Source organism: Anolis carolinensis, chromosome 5, assembly GCF_035594765.1.
Source record: "Anolis carolinensis isolate JA03-04 chromosome 5, rAnoCar3.1.pri, whole genome shotgun sequence".
Taxonomy (NCBI): domain Eukaryota; kingdom Metazoa; phylum Chordata; class Lepidosauria; order Squamata; family Dactyloidae; genus Anolis; species Anolis carolinensis.
Genome location: NC_085845.1, coordinates 70,756,570 through 70,780,114, shown reverse-complemented (window position 1 = coordinate 70,780,114; position 23,545 = coordinate 70,756,570). Strand labels below are relative to the sequence as shown.

Below are 23,545 nucleotides of genomic sequence, written 5' to 3'. Positions count from 1 at the left end.
AAGTCACTTAAAGCAGCAATATACATCTCCTAGTTTCTAGCCAAGCTGTACTCTCTGACTATAGGAGAAAAAAAGGAAGAGAAAGAAGTCCATGAATAATTCATTTTCTAAAGAGGAACTGGATAGGCATAGAGATTGATGATTTCTAGCCATCACATGGCAACTATCCTGATATATAGTATATTTCAGATTAACCACAGGTAATGTCCAGAAAGTATTTTGGACATTAAGCATAAACCAAAAGCAAAAAACAAAGAGCACTTATTTCAGAAGCTAAACCAGCTGGTGTTTATTTAAACTCTTTCTAATTCTTTACTTTCAAAAACAAAGTGCCATCTTGCTCCCAAACAAATTCCAGCATTGAAGAACAACTCCCCTCTGCCCCTACACATACTAAGTTCACGTCTTTTCTGAGAGCTATTATTCCTTCTGCAGATGGTGTTGGGCTATGACTCTGGAGATCAGGTTTTCAATCCCCACTCAAGTCATGAAAACCCATTGGGTGATCTTGGATTAGTCAAATAGTCAACTTCAGGGGAAGGCAAAGGCAAGTCTCTCTAAATAAATAATGACAAGAAAACACCATAACAGATTTGCCTTAGGGTCGCCAAAAGTCATAAATGACTGAAAATTCCAAAACAGCAAGCTTCCCTCATTGGGCATGAAGAGTAGTTGTGTGTGTGCTTGCAGTGAAAAGAGAGGGGAGGTGTCTTACTATAACTATGGCTCAGAGGGAAAGGGTTATATTCTTTTCCCAGTCCATAACCATAGTCATAATTGAGGATCTTCGCAGTTTTATTTTACGAGTAAAAGTGAGACAATAAATACATGCATGCATTTAACATACATAGGATGAGGCAAGAAGTTCATTTTTGTACCAACTATATAGGCTACCTAATCTATCTCTAGTCATCTCTTTGTTCAACCCAAAAGGTGGATTTTGACCAACCAAGCCATAAATGGTTTGGGGCTTGATTACCAGAAGGATTTTCTTATACCATAATGCCACTATTCTCACTGTATCCTCAGCTATTAAGATAACAATGCATTAATTACTTTTCTATGGAAGCCATCCTACAATTGTGCCCCATATACCTAGATCCATATAGTTCTTTTCTTTGCTCACATTTAGAAAGTAAATTAGACTTTCTCTTTTAACCTATTTTCTGAGGACTTCTGAATATTTTGATTACTCTGAACTTTATTATATTATTTCCATTCTTTTTGCGTATGCTTCTCTGACCTCTTTAGGAAAGAAAAACAAGATACCCAGTCATGCTTTTAGTGTGCAATCCTTTTATGAAATAATTTGCCAGGCTATTTCACTGGTTGAGTCTATGGCGGAGAGAGTATATCACTTACATCATCATACACTGAGCTATCCATAGATTGCATCAGTGTTTGCAAAGCCAGTCTAATTGAGTGTCTGATATCTTGACCTACTCACACTTTGTGGGGTCTTAGCACTTTTGAACAAGATCCCATAGTAAGACACAGAAGGCACAGCAAGCAACTGTGGAGCCAAATAGCAGAGAACCTTCTGTTTTTGTGAGTGCTGAAAAGGTTATTTTGTTGGAGTAAGCTTCCCAAATTCTTCAATCTGCTGGCTGGGAGATATTGAAAGCTATAGACCATTATTTTCAACATTTGTTTCCATGCTCTGTTTTTGTGTGTATGAAATAGGGTTGAATGACCATAAAACCGAATAATGACAAGTGATATTGAGTGGATGTTTGATCTGCAGTAGCAGTTACAAAGAGAGGGTGCCATAATTTTAGCCAAAACACTAGCTTAGACTAAACAGATCCCCACTGGATGTTTGCATTGACAATAGTCCATCATATTCCACTCCAGACTGAATGTGCATGTATGGTATGAGGTCAACCTGCAGTATGGATTTGGCATAGACACTCATTTCAAAATGCTATTTGTGACATTATATCGTAGCACATTCCACATTAACAAAGATGTTTCTCACCAGGATTTGATGATCGAACTGTTCTTTGAGGAGATGGAGTTTTAGCTACTTGAGTATTTTTACTCTCACTTCCCCTCCTGGACTGGAATGCGATCTTGGACGTCGCTCTGCTCCTTAGGGTGATATCCTTAGATATAGTCTGACCTTGTGCTATGTCTGCTTTAGGCACAGGAACCTATATTATTCATCATGTAGAAAAGCAAAAACAGGAGATATGAATCAGACCACAACAGAAGTCAATAAATTCCTAATATTACTATAATGTAGAGAGCTAAGACGGAACCTGCTAAATAACAATGGGATCATATGAGAACTGAACATGCAACCCATGTATAACATCAGGTGAACATTTGTTTTAATTATATACATCCACATGCTTTTATTTAAGAAAACAAGGCAGCTATGTTCATAAGGTTATGGGTAGCACCCTGTTCTTAAATTTAATTTTGATTTGGAGATTAAGAAATCTTCTCTGTGTATGAAATACCCATAATGATGAAATACACAATAACTACTAAACTTAAATGAATACAGAAAAAGAACAGAGTTAAATAGATATGACAATGTCTTTTTCAGGTCGCATATAGAATAACAGAATCACAGAGAACTGGGACTACAAGGATCATCTAGTCCAACCTCCTGCCATTTAGGAATATACAGCCAAACATTCCAAAGAGATGACTATCCAAATTATGTTTAAGAAACTCCAAAGAAGATCTTTATAATACTTAGGATTCAACAGTATTCTCAGGTAACAGGACTTGAACATGGGCCTGGGATTCAATGGTAGCAACATATCAAACTAGACTAAATAGCTGTCTGACTGCACAAAACAACTTCACCAGTACACAACATCTTTAGACTGGGATTTTCGGGTCCTTATATTTTTAGTATTTCAACTTTTCCCTATATGCAACCAATGGAGAATACCCTGAAGCCAAGAGAGATTCCCTGTCATAGTAATAGTCAATACATCCTAAAATTCTATATAATATTGTTATTTAACTAATTTTTTTCTAGTACATAATATAGTTTTAAGTAAACATTAGTAAAAAAAGCCAGTGTGGAATAGTGGCTCCAGAAGATCAAAGTTTGACCAGGGCTCAGCCATGGAAAACTTCTGGGCGATCTTAGGCAAGTCTCTTAGGACCCTTCTACACTGACATATAAAATCTAGATTGCCTGCTTTGAACTGGATTATATGGCAGTGTAGACTAATACAGATAATGTGTCTTGTTTGCTTTGATAATCTGGATTATATGACAGTGTAGAAGGGGCCTTAGTCTTAGAGGATTGTAATAGCAACCCCCTACTGAACAAATCTTGCCAAGAAAACATGATAGTTTCATCTTGGGATCACCATAAATTGGAAATACCTAGAAGGTACATGGCAATAACATTAGTGGTAAAATTGGCGAAGATGGTTTTCCCTGGCCAAAGGTGGGGACCAGAAGAAGCATACATTCCACCAGCTATACCACTAGGACAGAAGCTTTCACCATAGGGAAAGAACAATCACCACTGGCCACAGGTGCAAACATCTGTTTGTTTTTTACTTTTATCCAATTCCAGCATACATTTAGAAAACACACTGTATGTTAAGTTATAAAAATGCATTCACTGGAATATGCTTGCAAAACTTTAAAAGTTTTTTTTTAATTTTTCAAGTTTTATTTCTGACTTCAAGAAGTGGACTGTGGATTTGCTAAGAGTTTTCATTGAAATCGGCATTTGTGTAATATTTTAATTACTGTACTGAAAGAAAAGAATTTTTCAAACACTGCAATTAGTTCTATAGGTATCTTGATTTAACATTTCCACACGCTGTTTCCTCTTTCAGTGAAACAAGGTTTCCAGTTCTAGACAGTCAATATAGCTGATTATTTTAGCCTAGATAATGTTGAACAGAAGACTATTTTAGCAGCTATATGGGTACATATCCAAGCTGCACTGATAGCAGTATTCAAACAGACTATATCCAGCTATGCAGGGATTTACAGTTCAGATTACAGCATTAAATGTGAGCTGTAAACAACTTTTCTAGAATTTGACTTTCAACAAACAGACATATCAAAAGTTCACAGGCTGCACCCAAGTATTAATTTCCCATTGCATAGCTGCTGAAGAAAAGTGGTGAGAGAAAAGGACCTGCCTCAAAGAAGAGACACCAAGTAGCATGAGAGTTTCATGCTACAGACTTTGTTTTGGACAATACCATCCAAGATGATGAATGAACTTATCTGCTGTCTGGAGTACAAGCAGCCAAATAACTACATGTGGTTTGTAGTAATCAGGTTTAAAAATATGTTCAGTATTGGTGATAAACTGTATTTTAGTTTTTCTTTTACTTCCTAATGTCAAAGAAACAATCATTACGTGTTGACTGACTTAAAAAGCTCCATGTTTTGTAGCATATTATCGGTGCTTTAAACATATGGCCTGAAGACACATCCAAATCAAGATTTTCTTTTTATTTCAATCAAGTTTTTTAAAGTTACCAGACTGCTTGTGTTAAGTACATAAATGCGGTAAACACTCAATTTACTATTACCACCTGTACACAAGCTAACAAAATGTTTAATAAAAAATAAAGATTTTTAAAAAACTTACCAAAGGAAGATATGCAGGTCTAAAAACCTCATTTGTAGTGTCTGGAAGAGAACTTTGTGCTGGAATACCCAAGGAGTCTATCTGTTGCTCCTCCTCTTGAAATACTGGAGAACTAATTAAAGCAGTTTCCATTTTGTCGCACGCTATCCCACCTGAGTCCTGGGAGCATGTTACACCCACAGAGCTGCATGCTGAATTAAAACATCTTGCTCTCTCTACCTGTTCCATGTTCTGCTTTAATGCTGTTGTTTTTGGAACCTTGTGGGAAGTGTTTTCAGAATGAGTTGCAGCATGCAGAGCTTGGCTAGGAAGGTGTTTATTAAAATGTTGCTTATGGGTCTTATTCATTGGTATTTCTGCTTTTGTGCCTCTATCCAAGTCAGTTTTTTTCCTCAGTACTGCAACCGAAGACAGTGGTTGCCTCGGGGAAGAAGATGGGGAGGATGAGGAAGCAACAGACAGTTGAGGAGATCTTTGAGTGACTTTCAATGCAGTGCTCTCTTTTGATTGAGACACAGGCCTGGACATCACTTTGGGCTTGATGTTTTTAAAGTTTGGTTTTGGAAAGCTCACTATTTCTGCTTTCCTAGCTTTGGTTATGGTAGCTGCAAGGGGAGACCGGTTTGTTGACTTAATAGCAATTCGTTCACCATTATTTTTGAGTGAACTCCTTCTGATTTGCTCTTTTTCCAAGGGGACATTCCTTCCAAAACTAGAAGGTCCATCACCAATGTCTTCCGGCGTGGCAAACACAGCAAAGGTTTCATTCTTTGACCCTGCTGCAGGAGGGGAGATCAAGTTTTCTTCATTTGTAGGACTAAAAACCACAAAAGTTGTCTGACAATTATGTTCAGGAGGAACAACTGTTTCTAACTTTGGTATATCGTTTTGCATCATTCCAGGCATGTTATCATGTCCATCTGGCAAAACATGATCTTCTAAAATACTGTGTACTTTGGTCAATATTCCTTTGTCTTCAAAAAACTCTTGTCCCAAATGCTCATCGAAACTCTGAATTGCAAATGGGACCACGTCAGTGATGGCTCCAGGTTTAGATGGCCATTTGGTTTCATCATGCTCAGGTGTGCTATGCATATACTTCTCATGCTTGTTTTTGTGTGCATTAAATTGTTCCAGTTCAGATGACTCCATACAACAAGAGTTAGTCCATTCAGTATCTTGATTTCCTTGCTCTTTGTGTTGTTCGCTGTTCTGTGATACCAAGTCAATATAATTGGTGACCTCTTCTCCTGTCAGTGAAAGAGCAGTAGGAAGAACTCTCCTTTCTACATTGTAGATGCCTGTCATATTTGAACGGTTGAACACGTTTAGCTTAGGAGATCCAACATGGTGATCATGAGTAACAGTTGCACAAGTTTCCCCAGAAGCATATCCTACCTCATGACACTTAGTTCTCATTGTATCCTTTAGATCTATAACTGTAATGAAAGACCCATCTGGAGTGGAACATTCCTGTTCCATTTCGGTACAACCTAATCGATCTTGAAAGTCAGCATTTGCATTCAGTTCCACAGTTCCATCAGGCATTGAATGCACTAAGTCTGCCTGGCAGTAAGGCACAGATTCCTCAGTACTGCAAACCTGGGTGTCCTTTAATGCAGGACTGTCTTTGAGAAGGCTCTCTGGTTCTGAGAAAGTCTGATTCAAGGCATACATGTAAAATGGTTCTTTTGGAGAAATGATATGTGTAGTTTCTAGATCTGAAGTCCCCATGCAGATATAGTCACTGGCAATGTTCTGCTGGTCTTGTACTTCAATGCACTGAGAATACGGAGAAGTATTTTTTGTCTCACTTCCATCCTTAACTTTAATGTAGTCTTCGTCTTCTGCATAGTGGTGGCTAACAGTACTTCCATTCAGAGCCACTGTGTTGCACACACATTTATTGCCATTTTCATCCTTGAGTGTTAAAGGAGGTTGCAAGTCCTTTCCTTCTGTATCTTCAACATTCATTTTTGATTGTACCTCTAGCTTTTCATTTTCCCAATCAGCAGAATTCTCAGGAAATCTCCTTATAATTGTTCAAGTGACTCTTCAATCTTGATTCATTATTCTTGATTGTAGCATTTTCAGGTATATCCCCAACTCTGATCTAAACCTGGACATATTGGAAAATCAATTAAGATTCAAGTGACAAATCAAAAGAATATTGGAGATTGATACAAAATTTAATGCAAGAGATCTTTAAAATCAGAATACAACCAGATCCAACTTTATTTTGAATGGGAATTCCAGTAATCATTACATGATTATAGCAACAAGAATATTTTATGTGAAAAAATGGAAAGTTAAAAACTACCCTCAAAAGAAAACTGGATTATAAAAGTTATTTAATTGGTAGAAATGAACAAGTTCTCTTGTTTGATGAAGGAGAAGTCAGTTGACATTTTTTTCCAAAAAAGGGGGAACCATTTGTATCATTCATGAAGAAAAAATAAAATAAAATAAAATTTTATAATGATACTTCTATTGTTGATATAGTTCATAAAAAGTAAAGCTAAAAAAGGCCCTGATTTAGATTGAATTATGGGCGACTAACTTTACAGTAGTTTAATTGAGAGTTAAGGGTTTAACCATAAATAAGGCTTAAGCATGCATTTGTTGAAACATTTTCTTCTTTTAACCAAACCTTTAAAATAAAAACTGTAGGACCCCCCCCCCCCCCCAGCACAATGAAGAAGTGAAAGTTTCACAAAACACACAACCATTTGTTTGGCCCCAAATGTTCACTCCTTAGATTAAGGGCTCATAACCTCAGTATACAGGACTGTATAAGATGGCACCTCTCAAGTATTTATCTAAGGTGAGATAATAATATACTTCATCTCAAAATAAAACTATCAATTCATTGCATTAGTCTGGGCAATTACAACTATCAGATAACAAAGGCACGCAGACAGAACAAAAGCTGATAATATTGTTTTAAAAATAGCAGAGAGATAACAAAAGCTGTCAAGAGTATTCAACTCAGTCTTGATTCCCTTTGAATTTTCCCAACTATAGGTATGAATAAGTAATTGTTTATAAGAAAAAATATTATAAGGAAATGTGTTGTCGAAGGCTTTCATGGCCAGAATCACTGGGCTGCTGTGAGTTTTCCAGGCTGTATGGCCATGTTCCAGAAGCATTATCTCTTGACGTTTCGCCCACATCTATGGTAGGCATCCTTAGAGGTTGTGAGGTTTGTTGGAAACTAGGCAGGTGGGGTTTATATATCTGTGAAATGTCAAGGGTGGGAGAAAGAACTCTTGTCTGTTTGAGGCAAGTGTGAATGTTGCAATTGGCCACCTAGATTGTTTTTTCCCTACTTTAGCCAAGAACACCAGTCCACCATAATTTTCCTCAAAGTTTAGAACAAGGATTTTGGGGTATTTAGCCCTCTAGATGTTATTGGGCTATAACTCCCATCAGCCCCAACCATTGAATACGCTATCTAAGCTGAATGGGGATTTGGAAGGCCAAGCATGCTCCACCTCTGAGCTAATTCCTTATCTCATTTTTACATAGATTTTTTTAAAGTTCATTCTTCAGATTTCACATACCTTAACAACTCTGCCAATTACACCAAGAATCACTGTGTGAGGGAGTCACAAATTCCCATGAACAAATTCAAAATATGGGAAGCGATCATATGTCACCACCTATTTGTTTACAACCCTTACTAACATGATTTTGAAGTGAACATTATTCTACACATTTTTGCTTTAGATCCCTCTGGGATAACAGCCCTAGTATTTGTTGTCTGTGAGCCACCTCAGACACTCTGAAGGCAAACATTTACTGAATATCACAGTTTGGAAAGAATACCCTCATGTGGCAGCATGTTTACTTGCTTACTGTGTTTATTTGAACTTCTACTCCTTTCCCTGGAGGCTTATGGCAGGAAAAAACTAGTCAAAGTAGAGTTACTTGATGGTATGTTGATTCAACCTCAATCATATTACATCTGTTCTAAATCCTCTAGCCTAGGACCAAATTACTGTCTGATTATTTCCATTATTAAAGTAGTGATTATTATAGCTGGATATCAATCTGACAAAATGATAAGTAGAGGAGGGAGGAGTTGGGAGAAGCGGGAGAAACCCACATTTGTGTCATTAATGCCATGACACTACAAACAACACACCTATGATAAAGACAACATTTTGGAGATTATAGAATCACATAAAGAAAAAGAACTATTTCCATGTGTAATGTTGAAATTTATAATCTAGATAATGTCAGGAACACAATCTAGATTGACCAGAACAAGGTAAGAATCGTGTGATTTAAAAAAAATGAAACCAATGCATGGGCAATTCCAGCTATTGTCTCTCCTGTTTCTCCTTCTGTCTGTTGATCAGCAAAGCTCTAGATTAGAGATAGGCAAAGGGCAGCACACACACCCCAGGCTTCCTAAGGTTAATAATTTGTGGGGTTTTTTGAGATATCCCCCCCCCCCAAATCTTCTGATTCTAAAATGTCCCCAAAGTATCTCTAAATAGTGTGGAGGGCATTTGCACCATGTTTGGAAACTCCCTGGAACCTCATACTAAAAACAAATTTTTGGACACCCCCCCCCCAAAATAAAAAAAACGTTCTGTTGGTGCCCATGAAGATCCCAAAACTTCATGGGGCAAACTATTATTGTTGTTTTTTAAGAGTATGTAAAGTTGCCTCCTAGTCTAATGCAGTTGCCCATTCCTCCTCTAGGCGGTTTCTAACATCAAAAGATCAAAGGAAGGCATCTCTGATTTGTGTAACTCCGAATGGCAGATGACCTTACAGATCACAACATCCTTCCTTATACATAAAGATGGCAATCAAAGTACTCCTCCCCTATAATAAGGAATAAATATGTTTAGTTTTAGAGTTCTAAGTGACCAGGACTTGGGCCAAGGTATGCAGTAATTTTTGTCTGTCTAGCTTCATACAGCTATGTTCAAGCACATAACGAAATGCTTATCTTTCACATTAGATGAAGTTTCTCAGCCAATCGATCAAGTCTGTTTCAACTTCAGATCAATAAGAACCTGAGAACTGCATAATGGCTGCTTCCCACCCACCCACCTCCTCCGTTCTTACATATACGGGTAGAAATAATGATTATTTGCTTTTCCTTGGTATGAACACGTGATGCAGAGTTCACACATGGAATTAATCTAAATAGTTTACATTGCTAGTGTAATACGCTCAGTAAACGGAGATGCTTGCACACCACAGTAATGCCTGAAAAATCTGTATGGGAGCACTGTTGAGTCAAAAATCCTAGGAAAACACCCAGTTTTATAAGGACTGTAAATGATTTCCTGGAATGAAGTTATGCAACTGTTCTGTACACACTGCATCTAAGTGTTGATCAGGCACTAGGAGTACAATGTCCTATCAGTGCAAGAGGGTCTCAACTTACATTGGCAGAGGTAGCCCTTTTTCGGCACTCAGCGGTGTCAAATTGCAAGAAACATTCAATCATTTAGAAGCCGCAGTAAAGCCACAATCTCCTCCATGAGACAGCTAAGAAGTATTTTACATTTATCCAAGAACACTCATAGTCATCTGGGATATTAATTGTGCACTACAGTGTTGAAAGCAGTATATTAAGCACTGGGAAAGTCCTCTAAGAGCTCTGCTCAGAAACACTTATGTTTTGGGGGTGGTCATTCAGACAGGACAGAGGGCAGATTTGGTTGAGACTATAGACCTCATCACCCTAGAGCTTGGATCCACTTTAAATCCACTTTAGGGAGGAGGTTTTAAACAGCTCAGCCAGACAAGTCCTGGGCCTCACCAAACTACAAACCCCAGAATTCTGCAGGAGGCAGAAACCGGATTTAAAGTGGATTCATACTCTATTGTGATGAGGCAGCCAGATCATAGCACCATCCAACATCGTGCACTACATTTTCTGGAGTCTCAGACAATCTCATGCTCAACTCATGCTCTTCTCTTCTTTTTTCCAAAAGAATGGCACAATGCCTTCTAACTGCTAGTGTGTGGCGCTCCCTCCCACCCACAAAAAAAATCTCTTTCACCTTTACTTCTTACACACAACACAGACAACAAATCCAACCCTTTCCACATATTGCACAAACAGAAAGCGTTCATATGGTAGAGTGAGTAGGGCATGAAAGATTTCTCTTAATGTCAAGCTTGGGGGCTCCCATTACTGGAAAGGCTTTGAGGGGAAAAACTTTCAATCTCTGTGTGTAAACAGAGCATCAAAGATAAAATAATATGAGAGGGATACAAGAAAACTAACCTTCTTTTCCCTTCCATTAGGGATTGTGCAACCCATGACATTCCCAATTTTTCCAAGCTCCCAAAGACACCCCAACAGCCTTCAGACCCTTCCCAAAATTTCCAAAGGTCTTCTTAAGTCATCCCCAAGAGGTTCAAACCACAGCAGAATAGATTTAAAATGTTGTTGTTCAATTTTTTATCTACCCAATGTGGGTGAAAAACATATGAAGTGACCAATTTTGGGTCAAAAATTAAGCCAGAAGTGATACGAAATCACCTCTGGGGTGCCAGAAACATGTGACTTGTATCCAGCCAGCTGGTTCAGTGGCAAAATCCTCCTCTCCACCATCTTAGCAAGAGAATTTTAAAATGTGTAAAGCTAAAAGAATATAAAGACAATTACTTATTCAGAAAGTTAAATGCACTTTGAGAAAGGGATCACTGGTAATTATGTGTGTGTTAATCCAATATCTTGTGTCTAAGAAACAGGTTTTGCCTGTTACAAAAACCCGCAAAGCCTGCTTGATCAAAGGCAGCTATGTAACAAAAAGTAAATGTATGTACCCTGTGAGATCAATGATTTTCTTAATGCACTTTCTTAGTCTTAAATATTTTATTTCCTAGCTATAAAAGGAACTGCACAGAGAAATCAATCATTTGCTATCTGTTTAGTCCTATGATCTCTATAAGGAGTGCTGGTCACTATTTTTATATTTTGATAAAACTCAACATCACTTATAGAATTATAGAGTTGGAAGAGACCTCATGGGCCATCCAGTCCAACCCCCTGCCAAGAAGCAGGCAAATCAGATTCAAAGCATCCCTGACAGAAGAAGGAGCCTCCACCACACTATGAGGCAAAGAGTTCCACTGCTGAATAGCTCTCGCAGTGGGGTTCTTCCTAATGTTGCTTTTTCACCTGTCAACCGCAATATCCTATTTTGTATTTTAAGAAAGTCAAGTGTTCTTCATATGGACTTTTCTTGTATGTGCAAGTTTCTCTGATTTCAGAAATGCCTGGTACCCATCCATCAGACTGCAGTGCAAAAGATTTGTTCAGCAGTGCAGTGTTCCTTCTCCTATAAGTACTTCACCATGTTCCTATATGATGTGGTGTGTATGTATTTATTTCCAATATTTCTACCCCGCCCTTCTCCCCGAGGGGACTCAGGGCGGCTTACACAACTGGTAGGATCACTACCAGTACATCATAATACAATAAAATAAGAATAAAACAGTTAAAATAATTAAATAACATAATAAAATACAATATATAAAATTTAAAACAATGCAACACCAATATATATACCAATCATCCATCAGACCTTGTGCAAAAGCCTTAATCCGATCCATGTCAATGCTAACTGAGTTCATTCATTAAACGCTTGCGCGCATAGTCAGGTCTTCAGCTTCTTCCTGAACCCCAAAAGGGATGGAGCCTGCCGGATGTCACTGGGGAGGGAGTTCCACAGCCGAGGGGCCGCCACCGAGAAGGCCCTGTCTCTCGTCCCCACCAGCCGTGCTTGTGAGGCCGGTGGGATCGAGAGCAGGGCCTCCCCGGATGATCTTAAGGTTCTCGTGGGCTCATAGGAGGAGATGCGTTCGGACAGGTAAATTGGACCAGAACCGTTTAGGGCTTTGTAGGTCAAAACCAGCACTTTGAATTGGGCTCGGTAGCATATTGGCAGCCAGTGGAGCTGGCTTAGCAGGGGGGTAGTACGCTCCCTGTAAGCCGCCCCAGTTATTAATCTGGCTGCCGCCCGTTGTACTAGCTGGAGCTTCCGGGCCGTCTTCAAAGGCAGCCCCACGTAGAGCGCGTTGCAGTAATCCAAACGAGCTGTAACCAGAGCGTGGACCACCGTGGCCAAGTCAGACCTCCCAAGGAACGGGCGCAGCTGGCGCACAAGGCGGAGTTGTGCGAAGGCTCTCCCGGCCACCGCTGAAACCTGAGGCTCCAGGCTCAGCGATGAGTCCAAGAGAACCCCCAGACTGCGAACCTGTGTCTTCAGGGGGAGTGCGACCCCGTCCAACACAGGCTGTAACCCTATTCCCCGTTCAGCCCTGCGACTGACCAGAAGGACCTCTGTCTTGTCTGGATTCAGTTTCAATTTGTTAGCCCTCATCCAGTCCGACACAGCGGCCAGACACCGGTTCAGGACCTGGACAGCCTCCTTAGTGACAGGTGGGAAGGAGTGACAGAGCTGGACATCATCTGCGTACAGATGACACCGGACCCCGAAACTCCGAATGATCTCTCCCAACGGCTTCATGTAGATGTTAAACAACATGGGGGACAGTACTGACCCCTGCGGGACCCCACAAGTCAACGGTTGTGGGGCCGAGCAGGCATCCCCCAATGACACCATCTGGGACCGACCCTCCAGGAATGAGTGGAGCCACTGCAGAACAGTACCTCCAAGTCCCATTCCTGCGAGGCGTCCCAGAAGGATACCGTGATCGACGGTATCGAAGGCCGCTGAGAGGTCCAGCAGAACCAGCAGGGACACACTCCCCCTGTCCAGTTCCCGGCGTAGATCATCGACTAAGGCGACCAAGGCTGTCTCGGTGCCATGCCCCGGCCTGAAGCCAGACTGCGCCGGATCCAGAAAATCAGTGTCAACCAAGAATGCCTGGAGTTGCGCAGCCACCACACGTTCCAGGACCTTGCCCAAAAAGGGGAGATTGGAAATAGGCCGATAGCTGTCCAATTGAGTGGGATCTAGTGATGGCTTCTTCAACAGCGGTTTGATCACAGCCAATTTAAGGCTCGCTGGAACAATGCCTTCCCGAAGGGAGGCATTCACCACCACCTTCACCCACTCGGCCAATCCCCCTCTGGCTTCTCTCACCAGCCAGGATGGGCAGGGGTCTAGGATGCATGTGGTAGCCTTTGCCTTTCCAAGCACCTTGTCCACATCCTCGAGCTCAACCAATTGAAATGAATCCATCAAAATAGGACAAGCAGGAGCTCGTGTTACATCCTCGGAAGCTGCCATTAATATGGTGTCAAAGCAAGAGCGGATCAGAGCGACTTTGTCCGCAAAGAACTGAGCAAATGCTTCACAGCGGGCTGCCGAGTTGTCAGGGATCCCATCTTGAGAGATGGGATTCAACAAACCTCTAACAACTCGGAACAGCTCTGCCGGACGGTTCTTTGCGGACGCAATATTAGCTGCAAAGAAAACATTCTTAGCAGCATCTATTGCCGCGGCGTATGCCTTTAAATAAAGGCACAGCCGTGCTCGGTCTGGTTCGTTCTGCTTCAAACGCCACACGCGCTCTAGACCCCTCTTCTTTCGCTTCATCGCTGCCAACTCCTTGGTGAACCAAGGAGATGGTTTAGCTCGGGTACTCGAGAGGGGACGTTCCGGAGCAATCGTGTCTATTGCCCTAGTCGCCTCCTTGTTCCAGAGGGCAACCAGAGCATCGACAGGATCACCAACCGAGGCAGCGGGAAACTCCCCAAGAGCCGTCAGGAATCCATCCGGATCCATAAGCCTCCGGGGGCGGACCATTTTATTAGGTCCTCCACCCCTGCGGAGGTTGGGGGGCACAGCGAGTCTAAACCTGATCAGGTGATGGTCGGTCCATGGCAAAGGAGTGATGGTGAGCTCCTCCACACCACCACCTTCCTCCCATCCCTGGCAGAAAACCAAGTCAAGTGTGTGCCCTGCTCTGTGGGTGGGACCAGATACCAATTGGGACAGCCCCATGGTTGCCATGGTGGCCATGAAGTCCTGAGCTGCGCCAGTCAGGGTGGTCTCCGCATGGACATTGAAGTCCCCCAGCACAATAAGCCGCTGGGACTCCAACGCCAGGCCCGAGACCATCCCCGCTAGCTCAGGCAGGGAGACTGTAGTGCAGCGGGGTGGTCGGTACACTAGCAGAATCCCTAATCTGTCCCGGTCACCCACCCTCAGGTGGACACATTCAAACAAGGTTGACTGCGGGATGGGGCACCTGGTCAGGGGGATGGAATCCTTGTAGACCACTGCGACTCCGCCTCCCCTCCCTCCGGATCTTGGTTGGTGCTGCACGGAGTACCCAGGAGGACAGAGTTGGGTGAGATTAACCCCACCCGCCTCATCCAGCCAGGTCTCCGTTATGCACGCCAGGTCTGCCCGTTCATCCAGGATAAGATCCTGGATAATTGCGGTTTTTCCATTTGCAGACCTGGCGTTCAACAGCACCACCTTTAGTCCGAAGGGACCGCCAGCCCGGATATCCAAATTTACCATATCAGGAGACCGTTTTAAATCCACAAGAAATCTCTCCCTAGGCCGAATTAATTTTGGTCTCCTTTTCCCGCATCTCCTCCTCCCCTGAATAACTTCAATGGGGGCTCCTCGGCTAGCGGACATCCCCCCTCCCTCTACATGGCCCCTCTCCCTATTCTCTAACATCTGGCTAACACTGGCTATAGCTGGAGACAAGAACACTGGCTATAGATGTAGACAAGCCACTCCTTTCTCCCCCCCCCTTTAGGAGTTACTAGAATAAAGTGCACTAAAAAGCTTTGTAACTCCCCCCCTCCTTAGCTTGATATTAAAGTGCACAGTGCAAAGACAGGGGGGTCTAGTTCATAGGTTCCCATAAAACTCACAGGGAGAGGGGCTCATGGAGAGCTAAAAACAATAATGGGTTCTCAATTAAATGCCAGTAGCTAACGCAGCGTTATACAATTTTAAGAAATAAAGTGGCTCAGTGCTATGATATAAAAAATCAGGACGGGTTATGGCTATATACTGGGTCGGTAACAGGCCCCCTCTCCCCAAAAGTCTATGAAGTCTATGTACTTCAAGACTTCCTAGTCGTTAGGAACCCTGAGTGCAGACCATATCAGCAGCATTTATTTTACGACAGATTAAATATCCCACATCTGAAATGCTTGGGACCAGAAGTGTGTTGGAATATTTGCATATGCATAATGAGACACTTTGGAAATGGGGGCCCAGGTTTTAACACAAAAGTCATTTATTTTTCCTTAATACTTTATGCACAAAGCCAGAAGGTAATTTTATACACAATACTTTATAAAAATTTTCTGCATGAAAAACATTTTGTACTTTGAAACATCAGAGAACAAAGGTATCACTTTCTCAGCCACCCATGTATACCGATTTGAGAATATTTTGGATTTTGAAATTCCAGATAAAGAACACTTAAGCAGTACTTCTACTATAGGGAGCTGCCAATCAATGACCTCCTTAAAAAAAAAAAAAAAGCAGAATCTCACCAGTAATTGTTTGCTTACCACTAGAAAATGCATGTTGAGCATCTGCACTACTCTAATGGTAAACAGAAACTGAATACAGACAGTCCCTGTGTTACAAACAGCCGACTCATAGTTAAGAACAGGAGTGAGACAATAGGAAGTGAAAGAAATCTAGCCCTCAGAAGGGAAATCCACTCCTGAAAGAGTTATTATCACAGGGAAAAGGTTTCTCCACTGAAGCATTATCACCAATTCTTACTTTCATAACAAGCTATTTTTTTCAAATTTCAACTATTACAGGGACAGAAAGTGAGTTGAAATCTTCTGAACAGGGACACAGACAGCAAAACAAATGCCACAGGGGTGTCAACCCTTCCTTATGCTATCCAAAGCTAAAGATGGTACGTTTTTTGGGCTACAGTTGCACTTTTAAAAGTCCCTGTTCTGCCTTACAAACAAATTCAACTTAAGAGCACACCTACAGAACCTATCTTGTTCATAACTTGGAGTCTGCCTGTAGGTATCTCTTGGTAAACCATCCAAATATTATTCAGCATTATGGTTATTACATCCCTCTCACACTCAGTACTTGCAGACTGTGAGGATTTCTAGTTAAGAGACTACTTCTTTCCTATCAGATATCTACGTTAAAAATATGAATGTTATAGAACTATGTTGATAGAATGAGACACTTCAGTGCCTACCTTTCAGTTACAAATAGGAGTCCCCAGTGGTGCAATGGGTTAAACTCTTGTGCTGGCAGGACTGCTAACCTGAAGGTTAGGTTGCTGCCCTGAAGGTTGCTGGTTCAAATGCAGCGAAAGCGTGGATGACTTCCTCTGTCAGCTCCAGCTCCCCGCGTGGGACATGAGATAAGCTTCCCACAAGGATGGTAAAATAGTAAAACATCCTGATGTCCCCTGGGCAACGTCCTTGCAGACGGCCCATTCTCTCACACCAGAAGTGACTTGCAGTTTCTCAAGTCACTCCTGACATGAAAAAAATTACAAATAGATGACAATGGTGTTGTTTTGGAGACACAGCAAGGTTTTGAGTTGGGGTTTTGTTTTTAAAGAGTGACCAATATTCTAGTACAGAATACTATTTGAAAACCCATCCACAGCTTCTGCTAACATAGTCACAATGGCACTTTTGTACAACATGAATTTTTAAGAGATTCAAGGCAACTATTGGAGATGACCGCAAAATGTGGTATTTTCTGCCTCTTTAAATATTAGTGATTTTTAATTAAGATTTCACACAATGTTAAACACATACACACAACAGGGTATTATTTATGTAGAAAAGGAGATATATTCATTATACAGAAAGTTATATTATATTCTGGTGCAATTTAAATGTATGAAACAATATTCTGAGGATTTTGCCATTTCTTTTTAAAGACATCAAGTAGAATTTACCTTTTACACTATATTACTGCTGTCACACACAATGGAGTGTACAATTATCTAGAGTACAGATTAATCTCATTTAAAACACACACTAGATTGAACGTTTGTGAAAGAAACACTGACAAACAGACCCACTAAAATTGCTCATTGTGTTTTGCTTCACATGTCTGAAAAGTTCTTCTTCTCAATATGTTTATAGCATCTTAAAATTATTTTAAGTTGGCACTAAGAGCACAACATAGTATATCTTTACTCAGTCAGAATCCCCATTGACTGCAATGGGCCTTATTCCTAACTAACAGAATTGCCAAACCAATTATGTAATTCTGAATAGATATACCAAGAACTGTACTGTTAAAAACAATGAATGAGGAATGAAAAAGAAGTGGGGCTGGTTAGACATAAAAAGACCTTTTAAAAAGAAACTTTTTGTCAGAAGTTTTATTACAAGAGATATGCCTTTTATAAGGGCAAAATTCTGTATAAAACAGAAGATATGCTATGTCAGGGATGGGTAGACTCCAATCCTACTGGATTTCCCCTCTCCAGTTAACACAATTTTTGTTCCTGAGTTAAAAATGACATTTCCTAATTGGTTTTATAATAAAAACATGGAAAAATTTATTAAACTAAAAAACTTGGTTTTTGCGGGACATCATGCAGCACATTTGGCTATAGTTTTTCAATGAATAGTCTCAACCAATTCAACATAGTTTGTGGCAGCGACAAAAACGAAGTTTCTGGAGTTCTGAACAACTACTTTCAAAGTAACTACCGCACAATTGAATAGGAAATAACACTTTCAAATCAGGAACAGAAAAAAATTCTAATTTTGTTTCATAATGTAATTGGTGATCAACTTCAGCAACTGTACAAAAATAACCCGTTCTACTTTTGCCCTGAACATCCTATGCTGCATTACACAACAGAATTTCTATCACACAGTTAAAATAATTCTAAATTCAATAATTTACTAGCCTGATTTAAACATAGGATAAGCAGTTCATACTTCTAAAAAGCTTATACAAGAATATGTTTGCTTAAGGATTGCCAAAGATCGGAAACAATTGAAGGCACACAACAACATTAATAATTTGAATTTGATCATAAAATGATCATGCTTGTTTACTAAAAACAATATTAGCAATTGAATTTGATACAAATTTGTAATATTTAACTAGATGTTTGAGCTTCTGAAACATCATCAACCTCCATAAACAATAGCCATAATAATGCCTATCTATTTATTTATTTATTTCGTGTCAAAAGCATTGTACAACAAATACATTTCAAATAATGGAAAAAGAAAAAAAGAAGAAATCACAAGCAACTAAATAGTTTTGGACCAAAAGCGGGCAACAGCAACCACATTGTCTGTAGCTTTAAACAACTCCTCCTCCATGCATGAGGCAGGGCATTGTGGGCAAGCGTACATATGCTGAGTTGTTTGTTCTGCTCCACAGTCACACAAGGTGGAGGATTCCCCAAAAGCATTGGATGCCTATCTATATATGTACTGTATGGAATAACAACAACAACAATTTTATTCTTGTAACCTGCCTCCATCTCCATGAAGGGACTTGGGGCGGCTTACATGGGGACCAAACCCAAAATAAACACAGGAATCAAGGTACAAAATTAAAACACATAACAAAAACAATGTAATTAAAAACAATTAAAACCAAAGAAATAAAAATATCATAAAATACATCAATCAACATCACAAAACCAAACAGTGGGCCTACTGAGAATTGCAAGGGAAGGGCAGGGCTTGTGCAAAACACAGGACAATAGGACCAGGACTGGTAATTTCCATCCTCTTTTGCCTTTTCTTTTCACCTCTCTGGGTTTATGAATAAACCTAAGATGTCTTGAGTAGGCAAGGGAGGATAAAAATGCTAAAATGTTATTTTATAAATTCAGTCATCAAAGGTCTTGTACAAACATCAAGAATTTTAACAACCAATTTCATTTAACACAGTGCTGCAGATATACTGCACAAAATGTTCTAATATCTCAATGCAAAGGTGACCATCCTGCCTCAGAAAAGCATGAGTGTAGTTACAGCATAATCAGTTTTGCAGTCCTGTACAGTTCTCCAGTTAAACAACCAGAAACCAAGGCATTTCTGAGTTTCTTGATTTAGTTGCCAACATTACTGAACAGAATAGAAAGCACTTTGCATTTCAAGCATACAAGCACAGGTCTAGGCAGCAAGCCAGGCGTGTGGAGAAGCCAGTGTCATTGTAGGGAAATGTGGACAACACATACTTCAAACGTAGTATTTGGCAATCTTGTTAAAAGTGTGAATAACCAATTGGTTGCAACGTTTCATGTGACATTGTTTGTATAACTGTAATATAGACAGTGTGCTTTATTTAATGTAAGATCTTCAGGTGTGATTACTGGATCTACTGTCCTCTCTTTGTCTAACACCCACACACTGTAAATAACTCCTCCTCTGCTCTTTCCAAGTCTTCTTCATACTCTTATCTCCCTGCTACTGCTGATTTTGATTGCAATGGATGTATTTTGTCACACAGACAATGGGATGAAGGTACAATTTTTGGAACCAGTGGGTCCAAATATCCAGAAACAGGGCTGACATTTAAGGCACCAAAATGTGTTAGGTTAATGCTGTAGCATCGTGTTTCCAATTTGATTGTCATGGAGAGATCCTGTATAATCCTGAGATTTGTAGTTTGGTAAGGCTCAAGAACTCCGGACCAGAACTCTAAATAACTCTCCCTAAGCTGTAAATTAGAACAAAAATGGCAAATTCCAGAAATGCTGTGGATGAAATCACAGCCATTAAAGTGGAATCATAGCAGTACAATTGTGTACTGAGAAAGGATTGAAAGAATTCTGGTTCCAAGGGGTGAGTAAGTTACTGTAAGTTACGACTTAATCACCATGAAAGATTCAGTATTATATGTGGCTCACTAGTATATCTGGACCTACTAAGCATTCAAAATGCTCTCAAACAACAAATATCATTTTATTTAACGTTGTTTTGATCAATTTAACCACTAAAACAGCACAACTCTACAAAGTTTGCCCTGTAGTGACCTAGAGAATTAAGACATAAGAGCCTATCTAAAATATGTCCAACATTTCAGACTTTCTGAAACTATTACTATTGTCAACTACAATATGCATGAATTTAAGATTTCAATTTTTATGGGCAAGTTTTAGAACAGAATAAAAATGCCTCTAAAAGTAAGCAGCTAGAGGCAATAATCAAGTCAACTGGGGTGGGGTGCCCCACTAAAATCTACCTTGAACAAATCCATGTTGGCTTAAATTCCAATTTCACAGAAGGAAATATTTTCCTCCAAAACTGATTTTCCAGAAATGACTAAATGGAGGATTTGAACAATATAGATGAAATATGAGCTGCTTGGAAAAAGGAAGAATTGCTCCAAAATCAGTAGCATGAACAGTACAGAGTGAATGATGGGGTGCTGGGGATCAGAATAAATGCCCTAAAATAATATAAAGATATTTCCAGTTTGGAATATTCCTGTCTAGCAGTCCATAGTCCATTTCATGTAATTCAGAAGGCTTGCTTTGGGGCTTCAGAGGGACATCACACAAATGTCAATGGGAAATGGGAATGGAACAACCATCTTAACTTCTCTTAGGATCTTAGCACACATAAGGGTCAACACAACCAAACTTATGACTTTATCTGCTGCTCGCTGATTGTTTTTAAAACTGCACTTTCATTTTCCTTATATATTTAACTGATATTTTATTTATTTTATATATTACTGCTTTAATTCTGCATAAACACAGCTGTCAAATACCTTCCACATATTACAAGACTGCTGTTCAGTTTTTGTTTTCATTACTTGCTCCACTCTTTCTGTTCACAAATCTTGAGACAATAAAGGGAGAATCCTGAAGTTCTCGCAAAATAGTTTGGCACACTGAATGCTCTGTAGAAATCGTAAGTAGTTTCTGAATTGCTCTTCGGAGAATTTAACATTTCTCTTAACCAATATAAGAGAACATCTGAAGTATGTTTAGGAATCTGATTACACAAACCTAATTCTGAAACTAAACAAAGAATTTTGGTTACATAATGTTTACTGTAATTTGTTTGGGACAGAGGAATTTTTGAAACAAACAAGTTTCACTTACATAGAACATGTTAAACAGCATAATTTCACTTGCCATTACAAAGCTGAAAACAAATAAAGGGAGTTTTATCCCAACCTAGATACTTTTGAAAGAGATCTTTACTCACTTTACTGTCTGCCTTACAGTTTGACCCCAATCTAGGTGAAAACATTTGTTCCATTTCCTTCAGAGAGATGAACCATTTTCCAGGATATTTCACTTCAACAACTCATTAACTATTAAGTCATTTCATTCCCCTAGAGTCTTTTTCCTTTTCGAATAGGAGACCCTAATATTGCTCAACAAGAAAATTATTCTCTTAATGTCTGGCTTTCATAAATCACCTTAGCAAGATTCATAGTCTGATCATCTTGAAATATAACACTGTAGGTTGGATTAGCCCCAAGTGAATAGTTCTAATTTGAGCATTTTCTTTAGGCTTCCATATAAAATAAAACAAGATGAAATAAGATACTCACATCAATCCTTAATTGCTTAACTACACTCCTGTACACAGATCCTGTTCCTAGCATACATTTGCACAAAGAGTAAAGGAAGAAGGCAAACTTTTTTTTTCTTTCTTTTTCTGCAAAGTTTCTCTCATGCAATGGCTGCATACAGAGATCAGAGCAGTGGTGCAGCAGTAACAGGGCAGAGTTCAGTAACTTTTTTCCTCATGTGCTCAAAAATTTTCCTGTACTTGCTGCCAGCCCTACATCAAGAGCTTGTTGTCTGCCAGCAGCACACTGCCCAGGAGCCCTTGCCAAGCCTTTCATGGCCTTTAATGAGGGGCAGAGGCATGCAAACCTTCCAGTATCCTACAGTCACTTCTAGCCCCATAACTTTACTTAGAGTAAAAGGGAAAACACAGCTTAACAAAGTGAGCAATTTTTCAGCTATTTAGATATGGGAGGGATTTCAGAATATTAGCATTCCATGTTGCCCAGCAACTATAAGAGAACAAGATTTGCAAAAACCTTTCAATCTACGAAGTATTGAAACTTAGTGCCTATTTTAGTGCCACAGCACAGCCCTTTAAAGTAAATACAACATTTTGTCCAAGAAGAGGAGAATTACATTTAAAAGTACACTAATAGTGCATCTACACTATAGAATTAATGTAGCTTGACACTACATTAACGGCCAAGGCTCAATGCTATGGAGTATTGGGAGCTGTAGTTTTACAAGGTTTTCTAGCCTCTGCCAAATGGGGTTGGTGCCTCACCAAACTACAACTTTCACAATTCCATAGCATTGAGCCACAGCAGTTAAAGTATCAAACTGCATCGATTCCACAATGTAGATGCACCCTAAATGACAAGTTCAGGACCTACCTATCTTTGCGATCGCCTCCTCCCCTACCAACCCACGCGGGCCTTAAGATCTGCTGGGGAGGCCCTTCTCTCACTTCCGCCTTTGTCTCAAGTGCAACTGGTGGGGACGAGGAAGAGGGCCTTCTTGGTGGTGGCCCCTCAGCTCTGAAACTCTCTTCCCAGGATCAGACTGGCACCTAGCTTGTCCTTTCGCAAAGACCTAAAGACGTGGATGTTCCGGTGAGCTTTTGAGTAAGCAGTCCCACCAGATACTCAGTCCGCTTACAACTCATTATCAGTTATTGAACTTTATCACTGTTATTTATCCTTAATGGTTTTAGTGTTTACTGAGATTGTTTCTCCACCCCTATTTTGATCACCCTTATACCTGCTCGGAGCCCTACTCAGAGTTCTACAGAATTTTACCCTCTGAATGTTTAATTATTATTATTGTCCTGGTTTTAATTCTGTTGATGTGTTTTTATTGTTTTATGTAGTTATAATGTTTTTAATTGATTGTTCTGTGTTTTAACTTGTGTTGTTGGGCTTGTCCTCATGTGAGCCACCCTGAGTCCCTTCGGGGAAATGGAGGCAGGATACAAAAATAAAGTAGTAGTAGTAGTAGTAGTTGTTGTTGTTAGTATTATTATTA

At 40.0% G+C, this 23,545-nt stretch overlaps 1 protein-coding gene across 2 annotated transcripts in view; it reads right to left on the bottom strand.

The window, feature by feature from the left end:
* mtus1 (microtubule associated scaffold protein 1) overlaps positions 1 to 23,545 on the bottom strand; it is a 148,603-nt gene that overhangs the window by 101,455 nt on the left and 23,603 nt on the right. For both annotated transcript variants that reach the window (XM_062981509.1, XM_062981510.1), the window contains exons 2-3: positions 4,589 to 6,707; positions 1,979 to 2,153 (exon numbers count right to left, since the gene is read on the bottom strand). In XM_062981509.1, the coding sequence (XP_062837579.1) occupies positions 1,979 to 2,153; positions 4,589 to 6,562 (2,149 nt within the window). In that variant the 5' untranslated portion in view covers positions 6,563 to 6,707. The remainder of the gene's footprint in view (positions 1 to 1,978; positions 2,154 to 4,588; positions 6,708 to 23,545) is intronic.